This window comes from Heptranchias perlo, chromosome 3 (assembly GCF_035084215.1).
Source record: "Heptranchias perlo isolate sHepPer1 chromosome 3, sHepPer1.hap1, whole genome shotgun sequence".
In the NCBI taxonomy this organism is placed as follows: domain Eukaryota; kingdom Metazoa; phylum Chordata; class Chondrichthyes; order Hexanchiformes; family Hexanchidae; genus Heptranchias; species Heptranchias perlo.
Window position 1 is genome coordinate 134,323,119 of NC_090327.1, and position 22,093 is coordinate 134,345,211.

General features: G+C 41.0%; 1 protein-coding gene across 1 annotated transcript; it reads left to right on the forward strand.

Annotated features, from left to right (window-relative positions):
* Positions 1–242: 242 nt before the first annotated feature.
* On the forward strand, positions 243–7,053 carry LOC137320243 (elongation factor 1-alpha, somatic form-like). Its single transcript, XM_067982009.1, has 7 exons — positions 243–499; positions 746–925; positions 1,400–1,696; positions 2,087–2,237; positions 2,748–3,004; positions 4,110–4,344; positions 6,792–7,053. The coding sequence occupies exons 1-7, from the start codon at positions 356–358 to the stop codon at positions 6,902–6,904; spliced, it is 1,377 nt and encodes a 458-aa protein (XP_067838110.1). The 5' UTR covers positions 243–355; the 3' UTR covers positions 6,905–7,053.
* The last annotated feature ends 15,040 nt before the right edge of the window (positions 7,054–22,093 follow it).

The window sequence follows — 22,093 nt, forward strand, 5'->3', positions numbered from 1 at the left end:
ATCCTGATTCATACAGTGAGCCGGTTCATACAAACCAATAATAGGCACAACTAGGCAAGACCAATTCACAACAGCTATAATCATTCCCCTAAAAGGTCCGTAAGAAAATTAAATCCACGGTCGGTCTGAAACGACCAGGTTAATCAGCTATAAAGTTTCAAATGAAATGCTTCAATAAAGGAACTGGATGAGTTGTGTTTTCCCTGTTAGCTGAGATCTGTTACCACGACATGTCGATTAGTCTGTGATGCCTCCACGTGGAATCTCACGTTCATCGCCGAGCCCTGGTGTTTGATTCCGTTATAAAAACTCGACGGAAAAAAACACCCTTCTGTTTTCTAAAAAACCAACGAAGATGGGGAAAGAGAAAATTCACATCAATCTTGTAATCATTGGCCATGTGGATTCTGGTAAATCCACCACTACAGGCCACCTTATTTATAAATGTGGTGGCATTGAGCGGCGAACTGTAGAAAAATTGGAACAAGCAGCGGTTCAGGTGCGATGTCCTTTTTTAACAAAGCTATTCTAACGTGTATTATTCCTCTTTATTTAATACTTTTAATGCATAATCAATTGTATTGTCTCAAAGCTGTTTTAGATGCTTGTTATTTCTGGTACAAACACAACGAAACTTCTAAGACAGTAATTTAGACAGGAGTTATCCCCTTCCTAGAACATCTGGAAAGTGCTCTTACTGTTCAACACTGAACTTCCTAACGTCACTCCCCCATTACTTCTACAGATCGGGAAAGGCTCTTTCAAATACGCCTGGATCTTGGATAAGCTAAAGGCTGAACGGGAAAGGGGTATCACAATAGATATTTCACTCTGGAAATTTCACACCCAGAAATATTACTTCACCATAATAGATGCTCCCGGCCACCGAGACTTCATCAAAAACATGCTCACCGGGACATCCCAGGTACAGGCTCAACGCTAAACTTCAAAACAAATCCCTGCACTTTAAAAAGAAAATAAACTTGTGAAATGCTTTTTAAGATGCTTCAACCAGATTAGGTGACTGGTTATGGAAGTGTTTCTGGCTAGTTAGAGAGCCACTAAATCCTAATTTATTCTCTCTAATAGACCAGAGCGTGGAAGATGCTACAGACGCTCAGATCTCTCGCACCTGTGCAGCAGGTTAACTTTTTAGATGTAATAATTCATAAGAACTAAGTTTTCCACTTTTGAGATAGATTAGCAGTGTTTTTTTTTATCCTTTTCACATTCAGATTAAAGAAAGCTTTGGTCAGACATTGAGACTCAGTTTACTGCAAGTACTTGTCTCCTGTCCCCATAGGATAGTGTGTCCAGTTGCTTCCTTTTAATAACCTAGTGGTCTGTCTTTGGATTTTTATCCTGTTTTTCACTCCATCACCATGTCTGTATTTGGCAGGCTGACGTTGCCCTCCTGGTTGTTTCTGCCGCCCTGGGTGAATTCGAAGCTGGGATCTCTAGGTCGGGCCAGACCCGGGAACATGCTCTCCTAGCCTTCACACTCGGGGTGAAACAACTCATCGTCTGTGTCAATAAGATGGATGTAACTCAACCGCCATACAGCCAGAGAAGGTTCGAGGAGGTGGTGAAGAATGTGATTATTTATATCCGGAAGATTGGTTACGATGTGGCGAGTGCCCCGTTTGTCCCTGTCTCTGGTTGGAATGGGGAGAATATGCTGATTCCCAGTCCCAAGGTAAGGACCTAACCTTCAATTCAACTGTGGTGGGAATTTGTTTTAAGCAAACCAACCCTTAGATTGGTTACTCGAAGGAACAGCTTTCTCAATGGCATCTGAAACAAGACTACCAGTTAAGATTAAAGTGAGATTAGCCGAGAGCCCTGATCCAACAGCCGCCCAAGTGGAGAGTGTGCTTGTTAACCTTTCACGAGATCCACCATAATTCCTGAACTGTGAACTATCCAGAAGAGGCTGGAAACTTGATGTTCGCATCTGACGCAGGCGGTTCTATACATTTGTTGCAATCTTTTTATTAGCCCAGTTGGTTTAAATGGCTCCCTTTTTCTTGCAACCATTGGTTAAATTAGTCTTTGAAATGTAATCCTACATTGATTTTATTTGTAGATGCCTTGGTTCAAAGGGTGGAAGATAAAACGGAGAGAAGGGCATACGAGTGGCCACACGCTGCTGGAAGTATTAGACTCTATCCTCCCTCCTGGCCGATCCTTTAACAAACCCCTGCGATTGCCTTTGCAGGACGTCTACAAAATCGGAGGTAACCTCGTGCAGGACTTAATCTGGAGATAGACTTTAGGCATTAACTCCTGATCGTAAGTTTGGTCCTATAGTGGTCATGGCACTGTGGCTCGTTCTTGCTCCAAAGGCTAACATTTATATAAAAGAAAAAAAAATCTTGCATTTATATAGTGCCTTTCACGACCCAAAAAGCTTTACCACCAATTAAGTTCTTTTTGAAGTGTTGAAATGTGGTAGCCAAAATACCTGCAGCAAGGTCCCGCAGACCAATGCCATAATGACCAAATATGCGTTTAGGTGTTGGTTGTACACATCGTGTATGTAAACTATATACATATACTTGAAGAGGACTAATTTGCAGGGTTATTGGGGAGCTGGGGAATGGGGCTAAATTGGACAGCTTTCAAAGAGCTGGCACAGGCAATACAGGCTGAATGGCCTCCTGTGCTATAAGATTGGCATGTTACTGACGAGTGTTCTAATTTTGATTTTTAAAGATTTATAATGAAGACTTTTTTTTGCCTATTAGGCATTGGCACTGTTCCTGTCGGAAGGGTAGAAACTGGAGTCCTGAAGCCTGGTAATATGGTGACCTTTGCTCCAGTGAACTTGACCGCTGAAGTGAAATCTATTGAGATGCACCACGAACCTGTTGCTGAAGCTTTGCCTGGCTTCAATGTGGGTTTCAACATTAAAAATATATCTGTGAAGGCTATTCGTCGCGGTAACGTGGCTGGGAATTGCAGGAATGATCCACCAACTGAGACCAGCCGCTTCACTGCACAAGTAAGTGATTGCAGTATCTGGAAAAACAAAATGATCACCCCATAGTGCAGGACATCTTGAGGTTAAATGAATAATTTGGGAAATGTAGACTGGGCTTGGGCTTTCTTTAAAATCCTAAATTTCAGTGACCTTGAGTGTATCTGACTGACTTGGCTAACTTCAATACTAAGCATGTACAATGGTGCATTTGGAACTTGGAAAGGATGTGTTTGGGGGTTAGAATGAGAAGTTCACAGGAGCATTGACATTACTAAACTAGAGATGAGGGATTGTAACTGAAATTGGAAGCTAGATAAATTTAGATTACTAGTTTTTTAGTCCAACAAAGCTGTTGGAATCATTTCAAGTTTTGATGGATTTGAGCTCTTGAGTTGAGAAAATCTTCAGAAGAAAATGAAGTGAAGGGGGTGTTGTGAACATTGAGACAAAGAATGTTGCCTTGATAAAGGGGATCTGTCTTTTTACTGCAAAGACCTGAAAACACAAGATTTCATCCACCCTCAAAATGCATACAAGAGGTTGACTGTTTCAACAATTGCACTAAGGGTATGCAGTCGGGAGGATGCTAACTGTAGTGACATCAAGTAGATGTCAATGATTCCATTAGAAGCTGAGGAAGGGTGAAGAAAAATTGAGCCATCCACTACATAAGAGGAAACAGGATAGCATAATGCTGGTGGGAGGCCATATGATGAGTATAGTGCCAGACTTTGTTGAAGTCTTTAAGCACTTACTGCTTTGATGAAGGATCATTTAGTTGCCTTATCTGTACTACCACATCTGTTTTGACTTTATATATAATCACAATAGACTGAAGTATCTGGTGCAAACTGCTGTGTGGGGGTGGGGAGAGATTTTTGAAAGTAAACTTGCATCCATCTGTTCAGGGGGATGGCATGTACTTGGAGACTAATCATTTTCACTTGGAGGAATTACTACTCTGCTCCTGAGACCTCAATAATTCAGGCTGAATGTGTGCTTTCAAAATTAATGGACAATATAACTGCCCATTAAGTGATGTCAATTGCAAGTTGATGTGCATATAAACTAGGATACTCAATCATAGATCCTTTCATCTTTGCAGATAATTCTTTCTTCATTGCAGATAATTGTCCTTAATCACCCAGGCTTTATCAAGGTTGGTTATTCTCCAGTGGTAGACTGCCATACTGCCCACATTACTTGCAGGCTTTCTGAGCTGAAGGAAAGGCTTGACAGACGTTCTGGGCAAAAACTAGAGGATAATCCTATGTTCTTGAAATCTGGAGATGCTGCCACAGTGGAATTTGTCCCAATCAAACCACTATGTGTTGAAACCTTTTTTGAATATCCACCTCTTGGTAAGTACTGTACAGTTCCATTGCTTCAAAAGTATAAGCATTGGTAAATTTCACACTTTAACATCTATTTATTCTTGCTTTGCAGTAGCATATAAAGTTTGGTACCTAGCTTAAAGGGAAGAACAACTAGTTTGGATAACAAACCTTTTTGGTTCAGTACTTTTAAGTAAGTAGTTATAAAGTAGGCAAAATAACCAATGGTTGGGTTGGGGGTGAAGGATGATTGCTCTTTTTTGAAAGGTGGCATGCAACAGAGAAGAAAAGGTCATGATTAATTTTTCTACCTGCTGGGGTGGCATTTGGGTTGCTAGAACTGGCCTCAATGACCCCGGGGTTGGAATGGGGGAAAGGTCCAATTTCCTGCACCTGATTGCTATCCTGTCTGTAATGGTTGCTGGAAAAGGCATGTGGGAACCAGACTGCCACACATGCTGTCTAATTCAGAAAACAATGTACACTCTTGAAGATAGCTTTCTCCTCTCCTCCTGAAGGACATGACCTATGTTTTTGAGTAAAGTGTCTAATCCTTTGTACAATTGTAGAACTACTCAGATTAGAGGGTTCTAAGTTTGGAAGTGAATCAATCTGTGCTCCACATGACTGACCAGCAGGTATTTAACTCCACTCAACAACAAGCTCTTGCTGAAATGGAATACTGAATTCAACTTCTCTTCATTTTACTTGAATTCTTCTAGTTAAATATCTTAATCAGAAGCTGCCAGACTCTAGAAAGTGAGGATGATGAGTTCCAAACTTCTACCAGTTCCTTTTTAGAAGGCCAATAGAATAAGATGGCTTCACATTTCCAGAGGGGGACACCACTTCCCCCTGTACTAGTTTGAATGAAATAGATCTGAATACAATCCCTTCGCTATAAACCTGAAGTTGTGTGGCTCATCAAATGTTTATTCAGTTTGTACAAACTGATTCATCCACAAGGTGGAATGAAATAGAATCATAGGTCACAGTACAGAAGGACACCATTCAGCCCATCGAATCCATGCCAGCTCTATGCAAGAGCAATCCAGCTAGTCCCACTCCCCTGCCCTATCCCTGTAGCCCTGCAATTTTTTTTCCTTTAAGTACTTACCCAGCTCCCTTGGCCATGATTGAATCTACCTCCACTACCCCCTCTGGCAGTGCATTCCAGATCACAACCACTTGTTGGTTTTTTTAAAAAAGTTTTTCTGCCTTTTTTTGGTTCTTTTGCCAATCACCTTAAATCTATGTCCTCTGGTTCTTGAACCTTCCGCCAATGGGAACAGTTTCTCTCTATCTACTCTGTCTAGACCCCTCATGATTTTGAATACCTCGATCAAATCTCCTCTCAACCTTCTCTGTTCCATGGAGAACAACCCCAGCTTCTCCAGTCTATCCACGTAACTGAAGTCCCTAAACCCTGGAACCATTCTTGTAAATCTCTTCTGTACCCTCTCTAAGGCCTTCACATCTTTCCCAAAGTGCAGTGCCCAGAATTGGACACAATACTCCAGGTGTGGCTGAACCAGTGTTTTATAAATGTTCAACATGACTTCCTTGCTTTTGTACTCTATGCCTCTATTAAGCCCAGTATCCTGTTTTTTAAATTGCTTTCTCAACCTGCCCTGCCACCTTCAATGATTTGTGTACATGTACCCCTTTTAGAATTGTTCTTTAAATTTATATTGCCTCTCCTCATTCCTCCTACCAAAATGTATCATGCATTTAAATTTCATTGGCCACGTGTCCACCCATTCCACCAGCCTGTCGATATCCTCTTGAAGTCTACCAAATCAATTGCTAGTCTTTGCTACATGGAATTGGCTTGCAGCACTTGGAGCTGTTAGTCAGAAGAGTGAACTTTTATCATTTTCTCACCCCATCTAGAAGGTATTTCAGGGTTATCCACTCTGGTTCAATTACTAATTAGAAAGTCTTGTGTAGTATACAAACACTAAAGTTAGATAAGACCATTCACTTGTGTATTAAATGCTCCCATCATTGACCTCTAAATGTTTTAAATAAACCCAATGTTTGCCTTCATGACTTTTTTGATTAACACCTGATCATGCTTGTTTTTCCTGTATCTTCTAAATGCTTCAATTTTCATTGTCCTGTAGTCAAATTATTGTGCCATTACCTTCCCTTTCCAAGTTTTAGTTGCTGTGCAATCAAGAAACTATCCTTGGGCTTGTCCTGTGTAGTGCTGAATTAGAGGCATTTTTTGCTGTAGATCTAAGCATGCTTAAGAACTGGAGTGAGGCTGCTCAAACTCTCCTCCAAGCAAATGGGAGACTTTCATAATTTGGCCTGTATTCTTTCCTAACTCAAATGGGGGGAGGGGAGAAAGGAAAAGTGTGGTCTGAACAGTGCAATTTAAGGTGTTGGCCTAACTACTTTAGATCTATAGTCCAGTGTTCCTGTTTTTAAAAAAATATATACTGACTCAATCCAATTTTTTTTCTCAGGTCGCTTTGCTGCCCGTGATTTAAAGCAGACTGTTGCTGTTGGGGTAATTAAATCTGTGGATAAAGCTTCAAGTGCTAAGAAGCTGATGCAAAAGTCAGTTAAGGTGTTCTAAATAGTGCAATTTTGGCACTTAAAATCAAAACACAAGTAGCAGATCCTTTTAATTTTGGTTGGAATGATTTAGGTTTATAATTCACTGCAGTTGAAGTGTTTTTTCTTTCATTGTCTGCTACAACCAATAATAAACTTTTGTGCATGTGATATGTTGTGGTTAATGAAAGTTGTCTAATTCACATCATTCTCATTCCTATTTGAAGACTGCAATTTGGCACATGGGTTTTGTTTAAAGCACTTCAATCTTGGAAATTTTAGTGCTCAGGCACTGCCCAGCTATAGTGTGTAATCCAGTCAGTATGTGGCACACACACTTGTCCATTTTGCACTTGTGTTGGGGGTGATGGTAAAGTTTAAGGAGGTAGTTTTCCACATGAAAATGAGCTGTGCATTGTTCTTGCACTCCATAATCCTCCCAAGAATAGTAGGAGGATTTGACCATGAAAAGAGAAATGCAGCAATACTTGACAATCGATCCACAATCCTTTGGACTTGAGTGCAAAGGTGGTTCAAATGGGGAAAACAGGTTAATGGGAATTAGACCATTGAAAACACACAGGAAGGAGTTGTAGTAGATTAATGTTGACTATGGTGCCATGATGGGTGGGAGTTAATGAATTGGTGAGGGATTTGGGGCATAGGAACAAGAGTAGTTCTACCATTCAGTTAGATCATGGCTGATCTATATCTTGACTCTGTTTCTGTCTTGGTTCTATAATCCCTTAATAATCTGTTTTTAAATTTTCAATTGACTGAGCCTCAACAGCTTTTTGGGGGAAGAAAGAGTTTGATTTCCACAGCTTTGTCTGCAGTGTTTCCTACAATCACCCCTGAACAGCCTAGCTCTAATTTTAAAGTTATGCCCTGTTGGTCTGGACACTACCAGAGGAAATAGTTTCACTATTAAATCTTTTAAGCCAGCAGAGAGTAGTGGTGAATGGTTGTTTTTCAGACTGGAGGGAAGTATACAGTGGTGTTAGGATCACTGCTCTTGAGATATATATTAATGACCTGGACCTAGGTATAACTTCAAAGTTTGCAGATGATACTATCCTCCTCACTGCTTACACGAGTTTCATAACAGATTTCAGGAGGATGTAGGCATACTGGTGAAATGGGCAGACACATGGCAGATGTAGTTTAATGTAGAGACGTATGAGGTGATGCATTTTGGAAGGAAGAATGAGGAGAGGTGATATAAACAATGGTACTATTTTAAATGGGGTGCAGGACACTGGGGCTGTATATACACATTTGTGAAAGTGGCAAGACAAGTTGATGGCTTTTTTATATTTAAAAAAAAAGTGTATGGGATCCTTGACTTTATAAACTGAGGCATAGAATACAAAAGCAAGAAAGTTAGATAAACCTTTTTATCACTTGTTAGGCCTCAGCTGGAGTATGGTGTTCAATTCTGTGCAACACACTTCACACTTCAGGAAGGATGTAAAGGCCTTAGGGTGCAAAGGAGATATACTAAAATTGAGCCAGAGATGAGACTTCAGTTACGTGGAGAGACTAGAGAAGCTGGGGTTGTTCTCCTTGGAGCAGAAAAGGTTAAGGGGAGATTTAATAGAGGTATACAAAATCATGAAGGGTTTTGAGAGTAAATAAGGAGAAACTTTCCAGTGGCAGAAGGGTTGGTAACTACTGGCACAGATTTAAGGTAATTGGCAAAAGAATTAGGTGAGATGAGTTTTTATGCAGCAAGTTTAGGATCTGGAATGCACTGCCTGAAAGGGTGGTGGAAGCAGATTCAATAATTATCAAAAGGGAATGGGATAAATAAGTGAAGGGGGGAAAAAGTTGCAAGGGGAATGGGACTAATTGGATAACTCGTTCAAAGCCGGCGCAGGCACGATGGGCCGAATGACCACCTCATGTACATCATTCTATGATTGTAATCACCTCTTTAGGCTTGTATTCCCTTGAGTATACAAGATTGTCTGTAACCTGTCCTCCATATTTTAGTCCTGGTATTATTCTTGTGCATCTGCTCTGCACTACACTCACTCCAAGGCCAATATATCCTGCTTGAGATATGGTGCCCAGAATGTAGTACTCCAGCTACAGTCTAACCAGAGCTTTATACAACTGTAACATAACTTCCACCCCTTTTTGTATTCCCCCTTGAGATAAAGGCCAACATTCCATTAGCCTTTTGAATTTTTTTGTACCTGTTTGCTGACTGTGATTTCTGTACATGGGTCCTAAATCTCTGCCTCTCCATAGTTAACTTCTCTGTTTAGAAAATATTCTGATCTGTCTATCTTGGGTCCAAAATGCTTTCCCACATTGAACTCAATCTGCCACAATTTTCCCTGTTCACTTAAGCACTTATTTGCAACTTTCTGTTCCCATCTAATCTACTTACTGCATCACCTAATTTGGTTTTATTAGCAAACTTGGATATACAGCACTCAATTCCTTCATAGTCATCGATAATGACTTTAATGGGGCAGGGGTAGTTTCATTCTTCCTAGAGGCAAAAGGTAGGGAATTTTAGGATGCAGGGTGGACATTTGGGTGTTGGGTGTGATCGTCAATATTATTGTGCTTGTAGAATAGGGTAACAAATAAATAACTAGACAGTAAACACATGAGGTGAGGGCCTTACAACAAAACCCTTGTCCATCTAAGGTGGCCACTCTGCAAGATCTGTTTATGGGCATCACTAGCAAAGCCAGCATTTATTGTCCATCTTTAACTGCCCTCTAAGGTAGTGGTGGGCCACCTTCTTGAACTGCTGCAGTCCGTGTGGCGAAAGTACTCTCTCAATTTTGACCCAGTGACAAAGGAATGGTGATATATGTCCAAGTCTGGATGTGTGTGACTTGGGAGGGGACTTGTAGGTGTGCCCATGCACCTGCTGCCCATGTCCTTCTAGGTGGTGGAAGTCGTAGGTTTGCAAGGTCCTGCAAAAGAAGCCTTGGCAATTTGCTGCAATGCATCATGTAGCTAGTACATACTACAGCCCCCAGTGGTGGAGGGAGCGGATGTTTAAACTGATGGATGGGGTCTTAATAACATGGACTGCTTTGTCCTGGATGGTGTTGAGCTCCAAGTGTTGTTGCAGCTGCAGCCATGTGTATTATATAGTGCTTTGCTGACCAAGAGGTCTGTTCCCATGTAGATAACTGTTAGCTGAGCAGCAGGGGATTGACTTGGAGAAGGCTGTTGTCTCAGCACTGTCCCATCATGCCCAGTTGTCCCCCCACCGCTGCCTTAAGTAGCCTGGACCAGCTGTCCACTTCAGTGGATGTGGCAGAAGCAATTGCAGGGCCATTCTGTGACCCAAGGCAAGGAGGCAGAAGAACATTTCCATCTCAAGAGGTTCCCACTGAGACCCAGCAGCCAACCACCTGTTCTTGTTTGAGCACTACCTAGAAGGAGCAGTAGGTCAAGTTGAGTAAGTCGTCTTGTATAAAGGAGAGAATAGTAGCAAAAATACAATAATACCATACTCGCTTGTCAGGAGTTTAAAGTTGCTTCTACTTTATTGCAACTGTGGCTAGTGCAGAAAATGTGCATGCAAAATCTAAGATGGTGGTTGATTTAGTATGGAGGACACATCTGGTGAAGATGTACTGAGGCACTGCCTAGTGCGTATGTGGATAGGACTGTTGAAGCAGTGGCTGAATGTGGCACTGAAGTGAAAGACATGCCTACATGAGCTTCAGGAATAATAGTTTATCTGTTAGGAACCCTGCAACGCTCTAGTTTGATCATTAACTTCAGTAGCTTCAGACTTGAACTATAATCCTCTTGAGGAACCTGTTTCAATTTTATGCCTGACCCTTCATTTTCCGCAGCATTCCCATTACTCGGCTACAATATGTCCTTTTGTTTTATTCAGTGCTTCTGTTTGACTGATCTGTTGTAAAATTCTTATGCTTCACTTTTTTTTGTCTTTAATTTACATTTTCATGCCTTTTTTTGATGTTCCTATCCATTTCTGTTTCAGTTCTGAAGAAGGATGCTCACAGATTCTGTTCTTTCCAATGATGCTGATTAACTGCAAGCTTGTTTGGCAGGTCAATTGAGTAATGATGCCTGTTGCTTTTAAAGCACACCAAATCTTGGGTGAGTGGTACAGGGTAAAAAGTGTGTCAAAGTTCACCTGGTACTTGAGCTAGAATGGCTACACCTGCCGCTATACCATTTGTAGCTGCAGACTGTGGTATGCCTACCTGATAATGAGGACATCTGCCTTGTTGGGCTCAGTCAACACAGCCAGCTGCAGAGCTGTGCTATCTGCTGGAGGGATAGTTGCAGCCAATCTGCAATGGGTGGCATTGGCCTCAATTTTTCTGCCTCCTTCCAGGTTTGTATAGGGGTCATATACAACATCAGCTCATGTGCATCAGTGCCATTAATTTCCTTCTCCACCAATAGTAACAACTGTGTGCTATAGATGCCCAGTTGAAAAATTGATGTTCTTCCCAAACTACACTGGTAGCTATGGGCATTTCCTCACCTACACACCTGAGAGCCACCTGCCACCTGGTGCTATCTGTTCCAGCTCCCCAACTGCAGCCTCTGGAATGGGAGTAGCTGCACTTACAATTGTTGGTTCATTAGATTTGGTCAATGAATCGAGTTTTAGGTTGGGGAGGACTAGTGGACATGAGTATAAGTTTCATAAGCCTAGATCCAGGTTAGATATCAGCAGATGCTACTTTTGAGTCGTTGACATTTGGAACATGTTGCCAGCTTGTGCGGTGAGTGTGGATTTGCTGCAAACATTCAGAAGGAAGCTGGGTAACTTCCTCACTATAGATAGAGGGTAGGCAAGGTACTGGGGGATGTCTCCCAATCATTATAGTCACCTAGAACTTGTTTCATTGCCTTTTGGGTGGGGGTCAGAGGAATGTGTTCCCCGTCCCAAATTGGTCTAAGATTTTTGCTTCTCCAGCAGATTGCATGACTGGATGGTGGGAGGGCACCACAATAGTATGGGACAGGCCAACTGTTTGTTTTTTATTTTCCCTGTCCACTTTCATATGGTGAGAGTGGGTGCATTGTGCTGCTTTCTTGTGCTGGGCTGCCTGCAGGCTGCTGATCCAGGCCTAGTGACAGATATGTTAGAATGTTGGCTCCACGATACATCTTTTGCATTGCAAGATATTGTCTGATGCTTGTGTATGCCTTTTGAAGGCCAAGACATAACAGCAGGCTGGTACTAGCCCAGAGCTTGAAGGCTTCAGACTTCACCTTGCTTAAAAGTCAAAGGTGAGGAGGGTGGTCATGAGGGGATCAAGGGCTTGATTTCTGCCCCCTTTAAGTTTGGGTCTGTACCCTTGTATTACACATTGAAGCAATCTCAATGTTGTAAGTTGAGGGGGCACATATAATGAAACATTTGCCCAATTTGCAATCCATCCTGTATGAGTGGCTGACCTTGCACAGTGAAGCTAGGCTGTGTTACAATGGTTTACTGTGAAGCAGTTATAAGATGTCAGTGTGCTAATGATTGCAGTTGTAATTTGCAGCTTGAATGTATGCCCTGCTAGAGTATGGGCACGCATGGTAAGCACTAAAAGTTGTAAGATTGTTTGAGTGCTTGGCATAGGCCAGCAGTAAATATGTAGCAGATTGAAGGGCAACACTTTGCATCATGCATATTTGGGCCATCTACCTAGTTTATAGTATTCCATAGCTGTACCTTAAGGTCTGCCATCTATATCTGTTCAGGTCCTGAAGGTATTGTTTGCAACAATGACCCTGATTACTGTTATGATGCAGGCTTTCTTCATTCTGCTCATGCTCACAGTAACAAGGCAGTTTCCATAGGCAGATCCTATGAACCAAATCTTGTGTGGAGTGGATGAGTACCACAGGATTAACAATTATCCTTTAATGGAGATAATTCATGCCAGAAATATTGCAACAGATAGCCATTGAGTGCTCCTGACCTTTTAATAGTAAGGTTAAAAACTATAAATTGAACTTGTATTACAAAAATTCATTCCAAAGCAAAAGCACAAAACAGAACTTTTTACCTTTCGCATTACTTAATTCCTGACTTTAAAGCAACACTGTTCTGGAAGCTGAGTTTTTTTTCCCACAATCATTTTGATCTATGTGGATGTATGCCTCTGCCCATGGAGTGTTCTCACCACATTAATGTAAAAATATAGGGGAAATGAACATCCTAGATCTCTTGCCCTTCAATTACTTGAAAGTGGAGGGAAGTTTCTTTGAAACCCCTGGCTCTTTCATAGCAGGCGAGTAATTATAAATATTTATAAATCGCTCAAGTAAACAACGTTGTACCATTGTTTAAAAAGGGGACAGAGAGATAGACCGAGTAATTACAGGCCAGTCAGTTTAATCTCTGTGGGCAAATTATTGGAATCGATTCTGAGGGACAGCATAAATCGTCATTTAGAAAGGCATGGGTTAATCAGGACAGTCAGCATGGATTTGTTAAGGGGAGGTCATGTCTGACTAACTTGATTGAATTTTTTGAGGAGGTAACCAGGAGGGTCGATGAGGGTAACGCATTTGATGTATTGTACATGGATTTTAGCAAGGCTTTTGACAAGGTCCCACATGGCAGACTGGTCAAAAAAGTACAAGCCCATGGGATCCAAGAGAAAGTGGTTAAGTTGAATCCAAAATTGGCTCAGTGGCAGGAAGCACAGGGTAATGGTAGATGGTGTTTTTGTGATTGGAAGGCTGTTTCCATTGGGGTCCCGCAAGGCTCAGTACTAGGTCCCTTGCTTTTTGTGGTATATATTAATGATTTGGACTTGAATGTGGAGGGCTTGATCAAGAAGTTTGCAGATGATACAAAAATTGGCCACGTGGTTGATAGGCGGAAAGCTGTAGACTGCAGGAAGGTATCAATGGACTGGTCAGGTGGGCAGAAAAGTGGCAAATGGAATTCAATCCAGAGAAGTGTGAGGTAATGCATTTGGGGAGGGCAAACAAGGCAAGGGAATATACACAGTAAATGGGAGGACTGAGAGGTGTAAAGGAACAGAGGGACCTTGGAGTGCATATCCACAGATCCCTGAAGGTAGCAGGACAGGTAGATAAAATGGAATACTTTATTAGCTGAGGCATAAAATATAAGAGCAGGGAGGTTATGCTAGAACTGTATAAAACATTAGGCCATAGCTTGAGTACTGCGTACAGTTCTGGTCACCACATTACAGAAAAAGTGATTGTACAGAGGAGATTTACGAGGATGTTGCCAGAACTGGAGAATTTTAGCTATGAGGAAAGATTGGATAGTCTGGGGTTGTTTTCTTTGGAACAAAGGAGGCTGAGCGGAGATTTAATTGAGGTATATAAAATTATGATGGGACTAGATTGTGTGGATAGAGAAGAGCCATTTCCCTTAGCAGAGAGGTCATTAATTATCAGGTTTAAAGTAATTGGTAGAAGGATTGGAGGGGAGCTGAGGAGAGAGTTTTTCACCCAGAGGGTGGTGGGGGTCTGGAACTCACTGCCTGAGAGGGTGGTAGAGGCAGAAACCCTCAACTCATTTAAAAAGTACCTGGATGTGCACTTGAAGTGCCGTAACCTACAGGGCTATGGACCAAGTGGTGGAAAGTGGGATTAGGCTGGATAGGTGTTTTTCGGCCTGCAGGGATATGATGGGCCAAATGGCCTCCTTCTGTGCTGTAACTTTCTATGATTCTAAGTAGATGGGAATGTGAACAGTTGTCCCGTTGCTGTCTGGAAGACAGTTACAAGGCTAAAGATTTTTATGTCCTAGGAAGAGTAGGTGATTTGGCCCAGTCAGCGTGCTTGGCTGTTTTGCTAGTGACTGCAAATCTATCTTTTAATTCTAATTCACTGCATTTTCTTCATATCCCTTTTTATTTATTGCATTTAAATATCTCAGTTGGCTTTGGATCTATGGCCTTCTGGGACAGTGTATTCCACACTGTCAACCTTTTTAAAAAAAAATGATGAAGTTTTTACTGGATTTACATTTAAGCAGTTTACTTACAGTTTACTTATTCAAGATTTTTGTGCTCGTATGTTTGATTCAACCTACTAAATGGAAGGGTTATTATCTATTGTCAATTATTCTCATTATTAAGCACAATCGGATCACACCCAATCTCAACTCTAGAACATGAAACAAATTCACCCAGTTCCTCATTAAATCATCTTTGTCCATTCATCTTGGCTATTCTGTAAATTGTCACTGGACTTTCTCTGAGCCAGTATTGTCAAAAGTGGGGTACCTGCAGCTGAATACAGTATTCTAATTAGGTTTTGACCAATCCTCTATATAGAAATGTTGTGGTGCTTCCTTGCCTTTCATAGTCTAAATCCTAGTAGCCTTTTTGGTCACTTTTCACCTGAATTACACTGGTGTTCATTTTGAGACCAACGACCTAGGATTTCCCTGCAGGGTTAGGTAGTATAGATAACACTTGCATTCCTTGTCTGTATGCAAGTTTGCTATTCCAACACACCAAAAGCTGTGATGATTCCTGATGCTGTTAATAGATTAAATAATTCCCCTATGGGAGGTTAGTTGGGCTCTTACCCCTACTGTTAGGCCCTAAGACAATGGAGTTCCTTCCAGCAGCTAATTGCATTTTAAAGTCACTGTGCCTAACAGGGCAGCCTTCCTATCTCCTGCAGAAGCACCTATCATCCAGCAACCTAGGGATTCACTTGCCCATAGACTCCTTTTTCTGCCTCCACATCGGTTTTGCCTGCACCTTAAATTACTGAGCCAACACAGCCTTTGGAAAATGTGCAAAAATTCTTTGGCTCCACATGTGGCCCCTTACCTTTTAATTCTCAGCTGCAGCCCTTTTAGAGATGTTAATAGGTCAGATATTCCACTGCCCTCAGTGTACAACCAGCAGGAAGCTCAATCCAAAGCTTGCAATGCATATGAAACGAGAAGGTCCAGTGGAGTCAACCATTCCTGGATCATGTGGATGCAAAGCTTGAAACATCCTGTAGCCCCAACACTAGTGCTGGAACATCCTACCCTTAGAAGAAGTCTGCCCACTGAGGCAGTCTTTAAGAATTTTTTGCTGCCTTCACTCTACTGAACCCCTGTCTATGTTAGTGAAGTATGTGTTCTAGTTGGCAGGAAAGTTGGTGTGTTTGTTAATTTGAGGCATTCTGTGCCATCTTTATTTCAGCTTATAATTTGTAAATCCACTCTTTGATCTGCTGAATGTTATTTCACCGTGGGGGGAGATTACAAATTGTTATCTTCCTGTCCCTTCAGCTGCTGGTGAATTGGCCCCTTGCTAAAGCAGTCTGTTGTAATTTGTGATCATCACTGTCTCTTCACTTCTGTCCTGAAGATTCAGTTACTAACTCTGCAAGCTGACCTTTTTTGGAATCCAACATTTAATTTTTGATCTTGAAGAACTGCCCTCTGCTCTCCCAGTGGTTCAGAGATGGAAACCTTAGTTCTGAGCCATAGTCATTCTGCTGGTGGCCTTGTTACCCATGTTTCATGCCCCTGGAACTTTGCCCTTTACACTTTGATCTATTATTGCCTTGGACAAGGTCTATCCCTGTGCAGTTCTAAAACTGGTTACCATCCATATGGCTTAGAATCATAGAATGATACAGCAAAGAAGGTAGGAATTCAGCCCATTGCTCCTGTGCTGGATCTTTGAAAGAGCTATCCAATTAGTCCCACTCCCCTGCTCTTTCCCCATAGCCCTTATGCCCATAAAATAATTAGAATGGAAATTGGGTAATTATCTGTGCTGTGGGTGATCTCATTGTAACTTTTCTCTCCCTTAACTCAGCTCTGCTTCGTTCCTTTTTCACATCAATCGTATCCAATTATTTAGATTAATCCACTTTACATTCAGTGTGAGTGTTCACATCCAATTCTTTTACAATACAATCTGATGGAGCGCAGAATGTTGAAGGAGCTGAAAACAGTGAGTCGAACAGATACCACTTGTGACCTTTGCCTCTGCCCTTTCTGCTCCATCTAGTTACCTTTTCACCATCTTTTCTGACTTCAACAAACTTACATTTTCTCAACTGCTATAAAAACAGTAAATGTTGAATACACAGGTCAGTCAGCGTCAATAAAAAGAAATGGCAGGTTTTGATGTTTCAGGTGGACATCCTTCATCAGTTCTGATTGAAGAGCACACACCTGAAACTTCAGTTTTTAAAAAATAGATGCTGACTGACCTGCATACTTCCAGAATTTTGTTTTTATTCCCTGATTTTCACCATTGCTAATGTTGTCTCAGTTCAGTTTCTTCTATGCCAAATGCTTACTTTTATTTCAACAGCTCTTAACACTCTTGTATAAAGCCCAAGATTTGGGTTCCTGTAACAGTGATGATTCTTAATACCTTTCTCGTATCTCAGAACGGAATGCAAGGAAAATCTAGTCTTTGGCAGTTCCAGCTTCTTTCCATATTTGCTCATTATCTTCCTAATTTAACCATACGGTTATGCTATTATTCAACTTTCCTCTCTGCCTTTTAAAATCCACTGTCTCCATCCTCTTCCTCCTCTCTCCATGAAATCAAGAATCACTGCACAGTCCACAATCTTTCCCAGAATCTCTAAACTGTTTACCTCCCTTAATTATTCTTTACTCCTTCACTCTTACTCTTTTTGTTGGTGCCATTATTGCCTGGACCTTCAGTTTGGTTTCTCATTTAAAACAATTGTGCACTCCTTTTAAATATTTTCCTAATGGCGTATTCTACAAAGGCAAGTGTTTAAGATAAGGTTGCATAGCTGCTCTACTGAAAATAACTGACACCGGTTGACATGCAAGCATGTGCTTGACTGAACAATGATCTATTTGTTGCCTCAGTCATCATTCATGAGATAAACATGGTTCTGTGTACCATTTCCTGTGGTGTTGCACAAAGCAATATTATGATGGATAAAGTAACATTTTGTTAGTTCAGCTAAAGGGAGATGAGGTATATAATCCTAGGATTCTGAGGGAGAAAATGGCTGAGACCCTAGAAATTATATTTCAGGGCTCCATTGAGTGGATGTGTGCTGAAAGTCTGGAATGGTTAATGTAGTACCCTTTTTTAAAAAGGGAGACTGAACTAATCTGGATGATTGCAGCCTTAACATCTGTGGTATGGGAAATTCTAATCTTTTAAGAGTGAAATTACCATGTATCTAGATATAGAGAAAATAGTTAAAAGTAGCCAGCACAGAGTTCAAATGTGACGATTGTGCTTGACAAACCTCAGAATTCTTTGAGGATGCAACAGATGTGGATGGTGGAAAGGCAGTGGATTTAGTGTATGTGGACTTTAGGAAAGTCTTTCACAAAGTAACATGAAAGATTACTAGGGAACATTAAGGGGTTTGGAAATGGAGGATAGCAAACTGGATTAAAAGTTACTTAGAAGGGAGAAAATTGTAAAAGTTGAGGGCAGCTTTTCAGAATGCTTGGAAGTGGGTGGTGGTGTCACATAGGGTTCAGTTCTGGGACCACTTCTTATGTTCACTGTGAATACACAATGATTTAGATATAAACCTAGAGGGAGTGATTATGAAATTTGCAGATGATATCAAAATAGGTTTTTGATGAGGTAACAGTGGGTCGATGAGGGCAATGTGGTTGATGTGGTGTATATGGACTTCCAAAAGGCATTTGATAAAGTGCTGCATAATAGGCTTGTCATCAAAGTTGAAGCCCATGAAATAAAAGGGGCAGTGGCAGCATGGGTACGAAAGGATAAGTAACAGGAACCAGAGAGTAGTGATGAACAGTCGTTTTTTCGACTGTAGGGAGGTGTACAGTGGTGTTCCCCAGGGATTGGTACTCGGACCACTGCTTTTCTTGATATATTAATGACTTGGACTTGGGTGTACATGGTACAATTTCAAAATTTGCAGATGACACAAAACTTGGATGGGTAGTGAACAGTGAGGAGGATAGTGATAGACTTCAAGAGGACATAGACAGACTGGTGGAATGGGTGGATACATGGCAGATAAAATTTAACGCTGAGGAGTGTTAAGTGATACATTTTGATAGGAAGAAAGAGGTGAGGCAATGTAAACTAAAGGGTACGATTCTAAAATGGGTGCAGGAACAGAGATGTGGAGGGTATTTGTGCACAAATCTTTGACTCTGGCAAGATAGGTTGAGAAAGAGGTTAAAAAGCCTACAGGATCCTGGCCTTTATAAATAGAGGAATAGAGCACAAAAGCAAAGATGTCATGATGAACCTTTATAAAACACTGGTTCGGCTACAACTGGAGTATTTTGTCCAGATCTGGGCACTGCACTTTAGGAAAGATGTGAAGGCCTTAGAGAGGGTGCAAAAGAGATTTACTAGAATGATTCCAGGGATGAGGGACTTCAGTTACTTGGATAGACTGGAGAAACTGGGGTTGTTCTTCTTAGAGAAGGTTGAGAGGAGATTTGATCGAGGTATTCAAAACCATCAAGGGTCCAGACAGAGAAACTGTTCCCATTGGCAGAAGGGTCAAGAACCAGAGGACATAGATTTAAGGTGATTGGCAAAAGAACCAAAGGTGACATGAGGAAAAACTTTTTCACACAGTAAGTGGTTATGAGCTGGAATGCACTGCCTGAGGAGGTGGTGGAGGCAGATTCAATTGTGGCTTTCAAAAGGGAATTGGATAAGTACTTGAAAGGAATAAAGTTGCAGGGCTACGGGGATAGGGTGAGGGAGTGGGACTAGCTGGATTGCTCTTGCAGTGAGCCAGCCTGGACTCAATGGCCTGAGTGGCCTCCTTCATGCTGTAACCATTCTATGATTCTAGGAAGCATAGTTAATTCAAAAAAGACCAAAGGAAGCTGTAAAGGGATATTGATAAGATGGGGGAATGGAATGCAATGTCAATAAGTGTGAGGTGATGTATTTTGGTTTTAAAAAACAGTAATTGTACTCTGGAAGTAGGCTTGGGACTGTGGAAGAGCAGAGGGATTTGGGACCGTCCAGTAAACGCAGCACCACAGGTTGGTAAGGCTGCTTTTATATATAAAAAAAAATTGAATTCTAGGTTTATCACGAGGTATAAAACATAAGCCTGTAAGAGGTAATTATGAGCCTATATAAAACCTTAAGACTGCAGAATTCCATCTGCAGTTTTGGGTTACACACTTTGGAAGGATATTGAGGCTTTAGCGAGGGGGGCAAAAGATTCATTAAGATGGTTTCTATCGAGGAAATATTTGTTAATTGTATGATTTGTATCAATTGGAGACTCTTGGAACCTTTTCATAGGAAAGCTTAGCGAGGGTGTGTGCGTAAGGGGAATCTCTGAATAAAGGCTTGGAAACAACTTAAAAACCAGGCTCCAGTATTCTGTCCTTCACCACACGGCTATCCAGTTTTAACAATATGAATACAAGGAAAGACTTAGAAAAAGGTGGGGCTTTTTTTCATTACAACAATGCAGATTATGGGGTGATGTGTTTTAAAATTATGCAACAATGGGATAGGGTAAATAGATGCAGATCCCCAGCAACTGAGGGGTCAGGAACATAGATAAAAGATTAAATGTAAGATTTAGAATAGAAGGCATGAGAAATTTCTTTACAACTGAGGCTCTGGAATTCACTTCCAGGGTTGGTGGTTGAAGCAGAAGCTGTGTCAACATTCAAGATTAGAGTGGATGAAGGAAAAGGAATTTCAAAGGTTATGGTAGCAGTGTGGGTAAATGGCATTAAAACTATCTGCTTGTGTGGAGTCGAAACACCAACATGGACATCAGTTTGAATGGTATGTTTCAGTGTCAATTCCATGTAATTTCTGTCAGAATACAGATTCTTAGCTGTCTTTATGATGTGGTTTATCTCCTCTACTGCTTTTGTAGCTTTCTTTTCCCCAACTCTTTGCTTTTCTCTGTACACTTCTCTCCCTTTTTTATGTGGGAAGTGGAGGGGAAATCAGACACCAATGGCTGCAGGCTGTATTTTCAGTAGGGTTTGTGGAGAAAATGTGGCCCACAGGGGCTCCCTTACCCCACAACTGGTGCGTCCCCTCGTGTCCTCCACCCCATTGACTTCACACTCTAACTTCCACTGTAACTAATCCTACCTTTTCTATTATGAACTACCTGCTCAGTCCCTGTATCCTTCCCTCCCTCTCATTTTGCTGTCAATCACCCACCCTTAACCCTCTATCTGCTCCCCTCAAGAGTGTGCGAAAAGGCCAGATGCCCCTCACCCTGTTTCCTTCAAAGATTTTTTGATGGTTTTCAAATTGAGTTTTTAAAAAAAACACATTAGAATGAGAGACAATCTCTTTCACTCTATATGCATTGCTCTTGGTTTCTGACTCTCAGGTGTTTAATTAGAATGTTTGTTTTAATGGTCAATAAAACAAGTGAGATAATTAGACTTCTGTTATCTTCCAAATGCTTTGTTTGGAATATGAACTAAAATGCTCAGCATAATGCACATTGTGAAGTTCATAGAACATAAAATCTGTTCTTATTTAATTATTTGAAGGAAAATAACAGTTGAAGCTGAAGAAAAATTCTCAAGTTAAGAGCCAATGCTACTGATGTATCACTCTGGATTTAGTTAGCAAAATTACAGTTCTGTGCAAAAATTGCAAATCTAGTTCTCTGGATGAGGCTAAGGCCTTCATGTAAAACACAAATGAAGGCATTAAAAGATTGCATTTCAAAGCATATTGAGTAACTTATGGCAAAAAGAAAGATCTAAGCCATCTGTAGACCTGGATTTTTTACTGACAGGCCAGATGTGAGTTTAGAAATCTGTATTTAATGTCAAAGCTGATCACTCTACCACCCACTAGCATATACATTTTTCTATAGGAAACATTGACATAGTCCTATGAATAGATATGGCTCATAATGGGCAGCCCTCCTCGTATCCATGCAATGGAGCATATATTTATAAAAGGCAGGGTAGTAAATAGAACTGAAATCCCTAAGTCAATCCAGCAAACATTGGGTGTGTTAGTTGTCTATATTTATGTCACTAAATAAAGCTACTTCAGTAACTTGGGATGCTGCTTCATAATGTAAATATTATAACCTGGTTTTCTAACTGAGGAACATAACCTCACAACACTCATGGATTTGAAGGAAAGTTGTACTTAACCAAGTTCAAAATAACTGGATATGCCAGAGTGCTTCTTTAAAATGGACAGATTTTTGGGGTGTGTCTCAAGGAGATGGAAAGTCAAAAAAATTGAATTCAACTACCCTCAAATCAGACATGGGCACAAAGGGCACT

Excerpts from the sequence above, each read along its gene's own strand:
- LOC137320243 (XM_067982009.1), top strand. The coding sequence starts at position 356 with ATGGGGAAAGAGAAAATTCACATCAATCTTGTAATCATTGGCCATGTG. Across the intron at positions 1,697-2,086 it reads TGCTGATTCCCAGTCCCAAG|ATGCCTTGGTTCAAAGGGTG; the intron begins GTAAGGACCTAA and ends TTTTATTTGTAG. Across the intron at positions 4,345-6,791 it reads TTTTGAATATCCACCTCTTG|GTCGCTTTGCTGCCCGTGAT; the intron begins GTAAGTACTGTA and ends TTTTTTTCTCAG.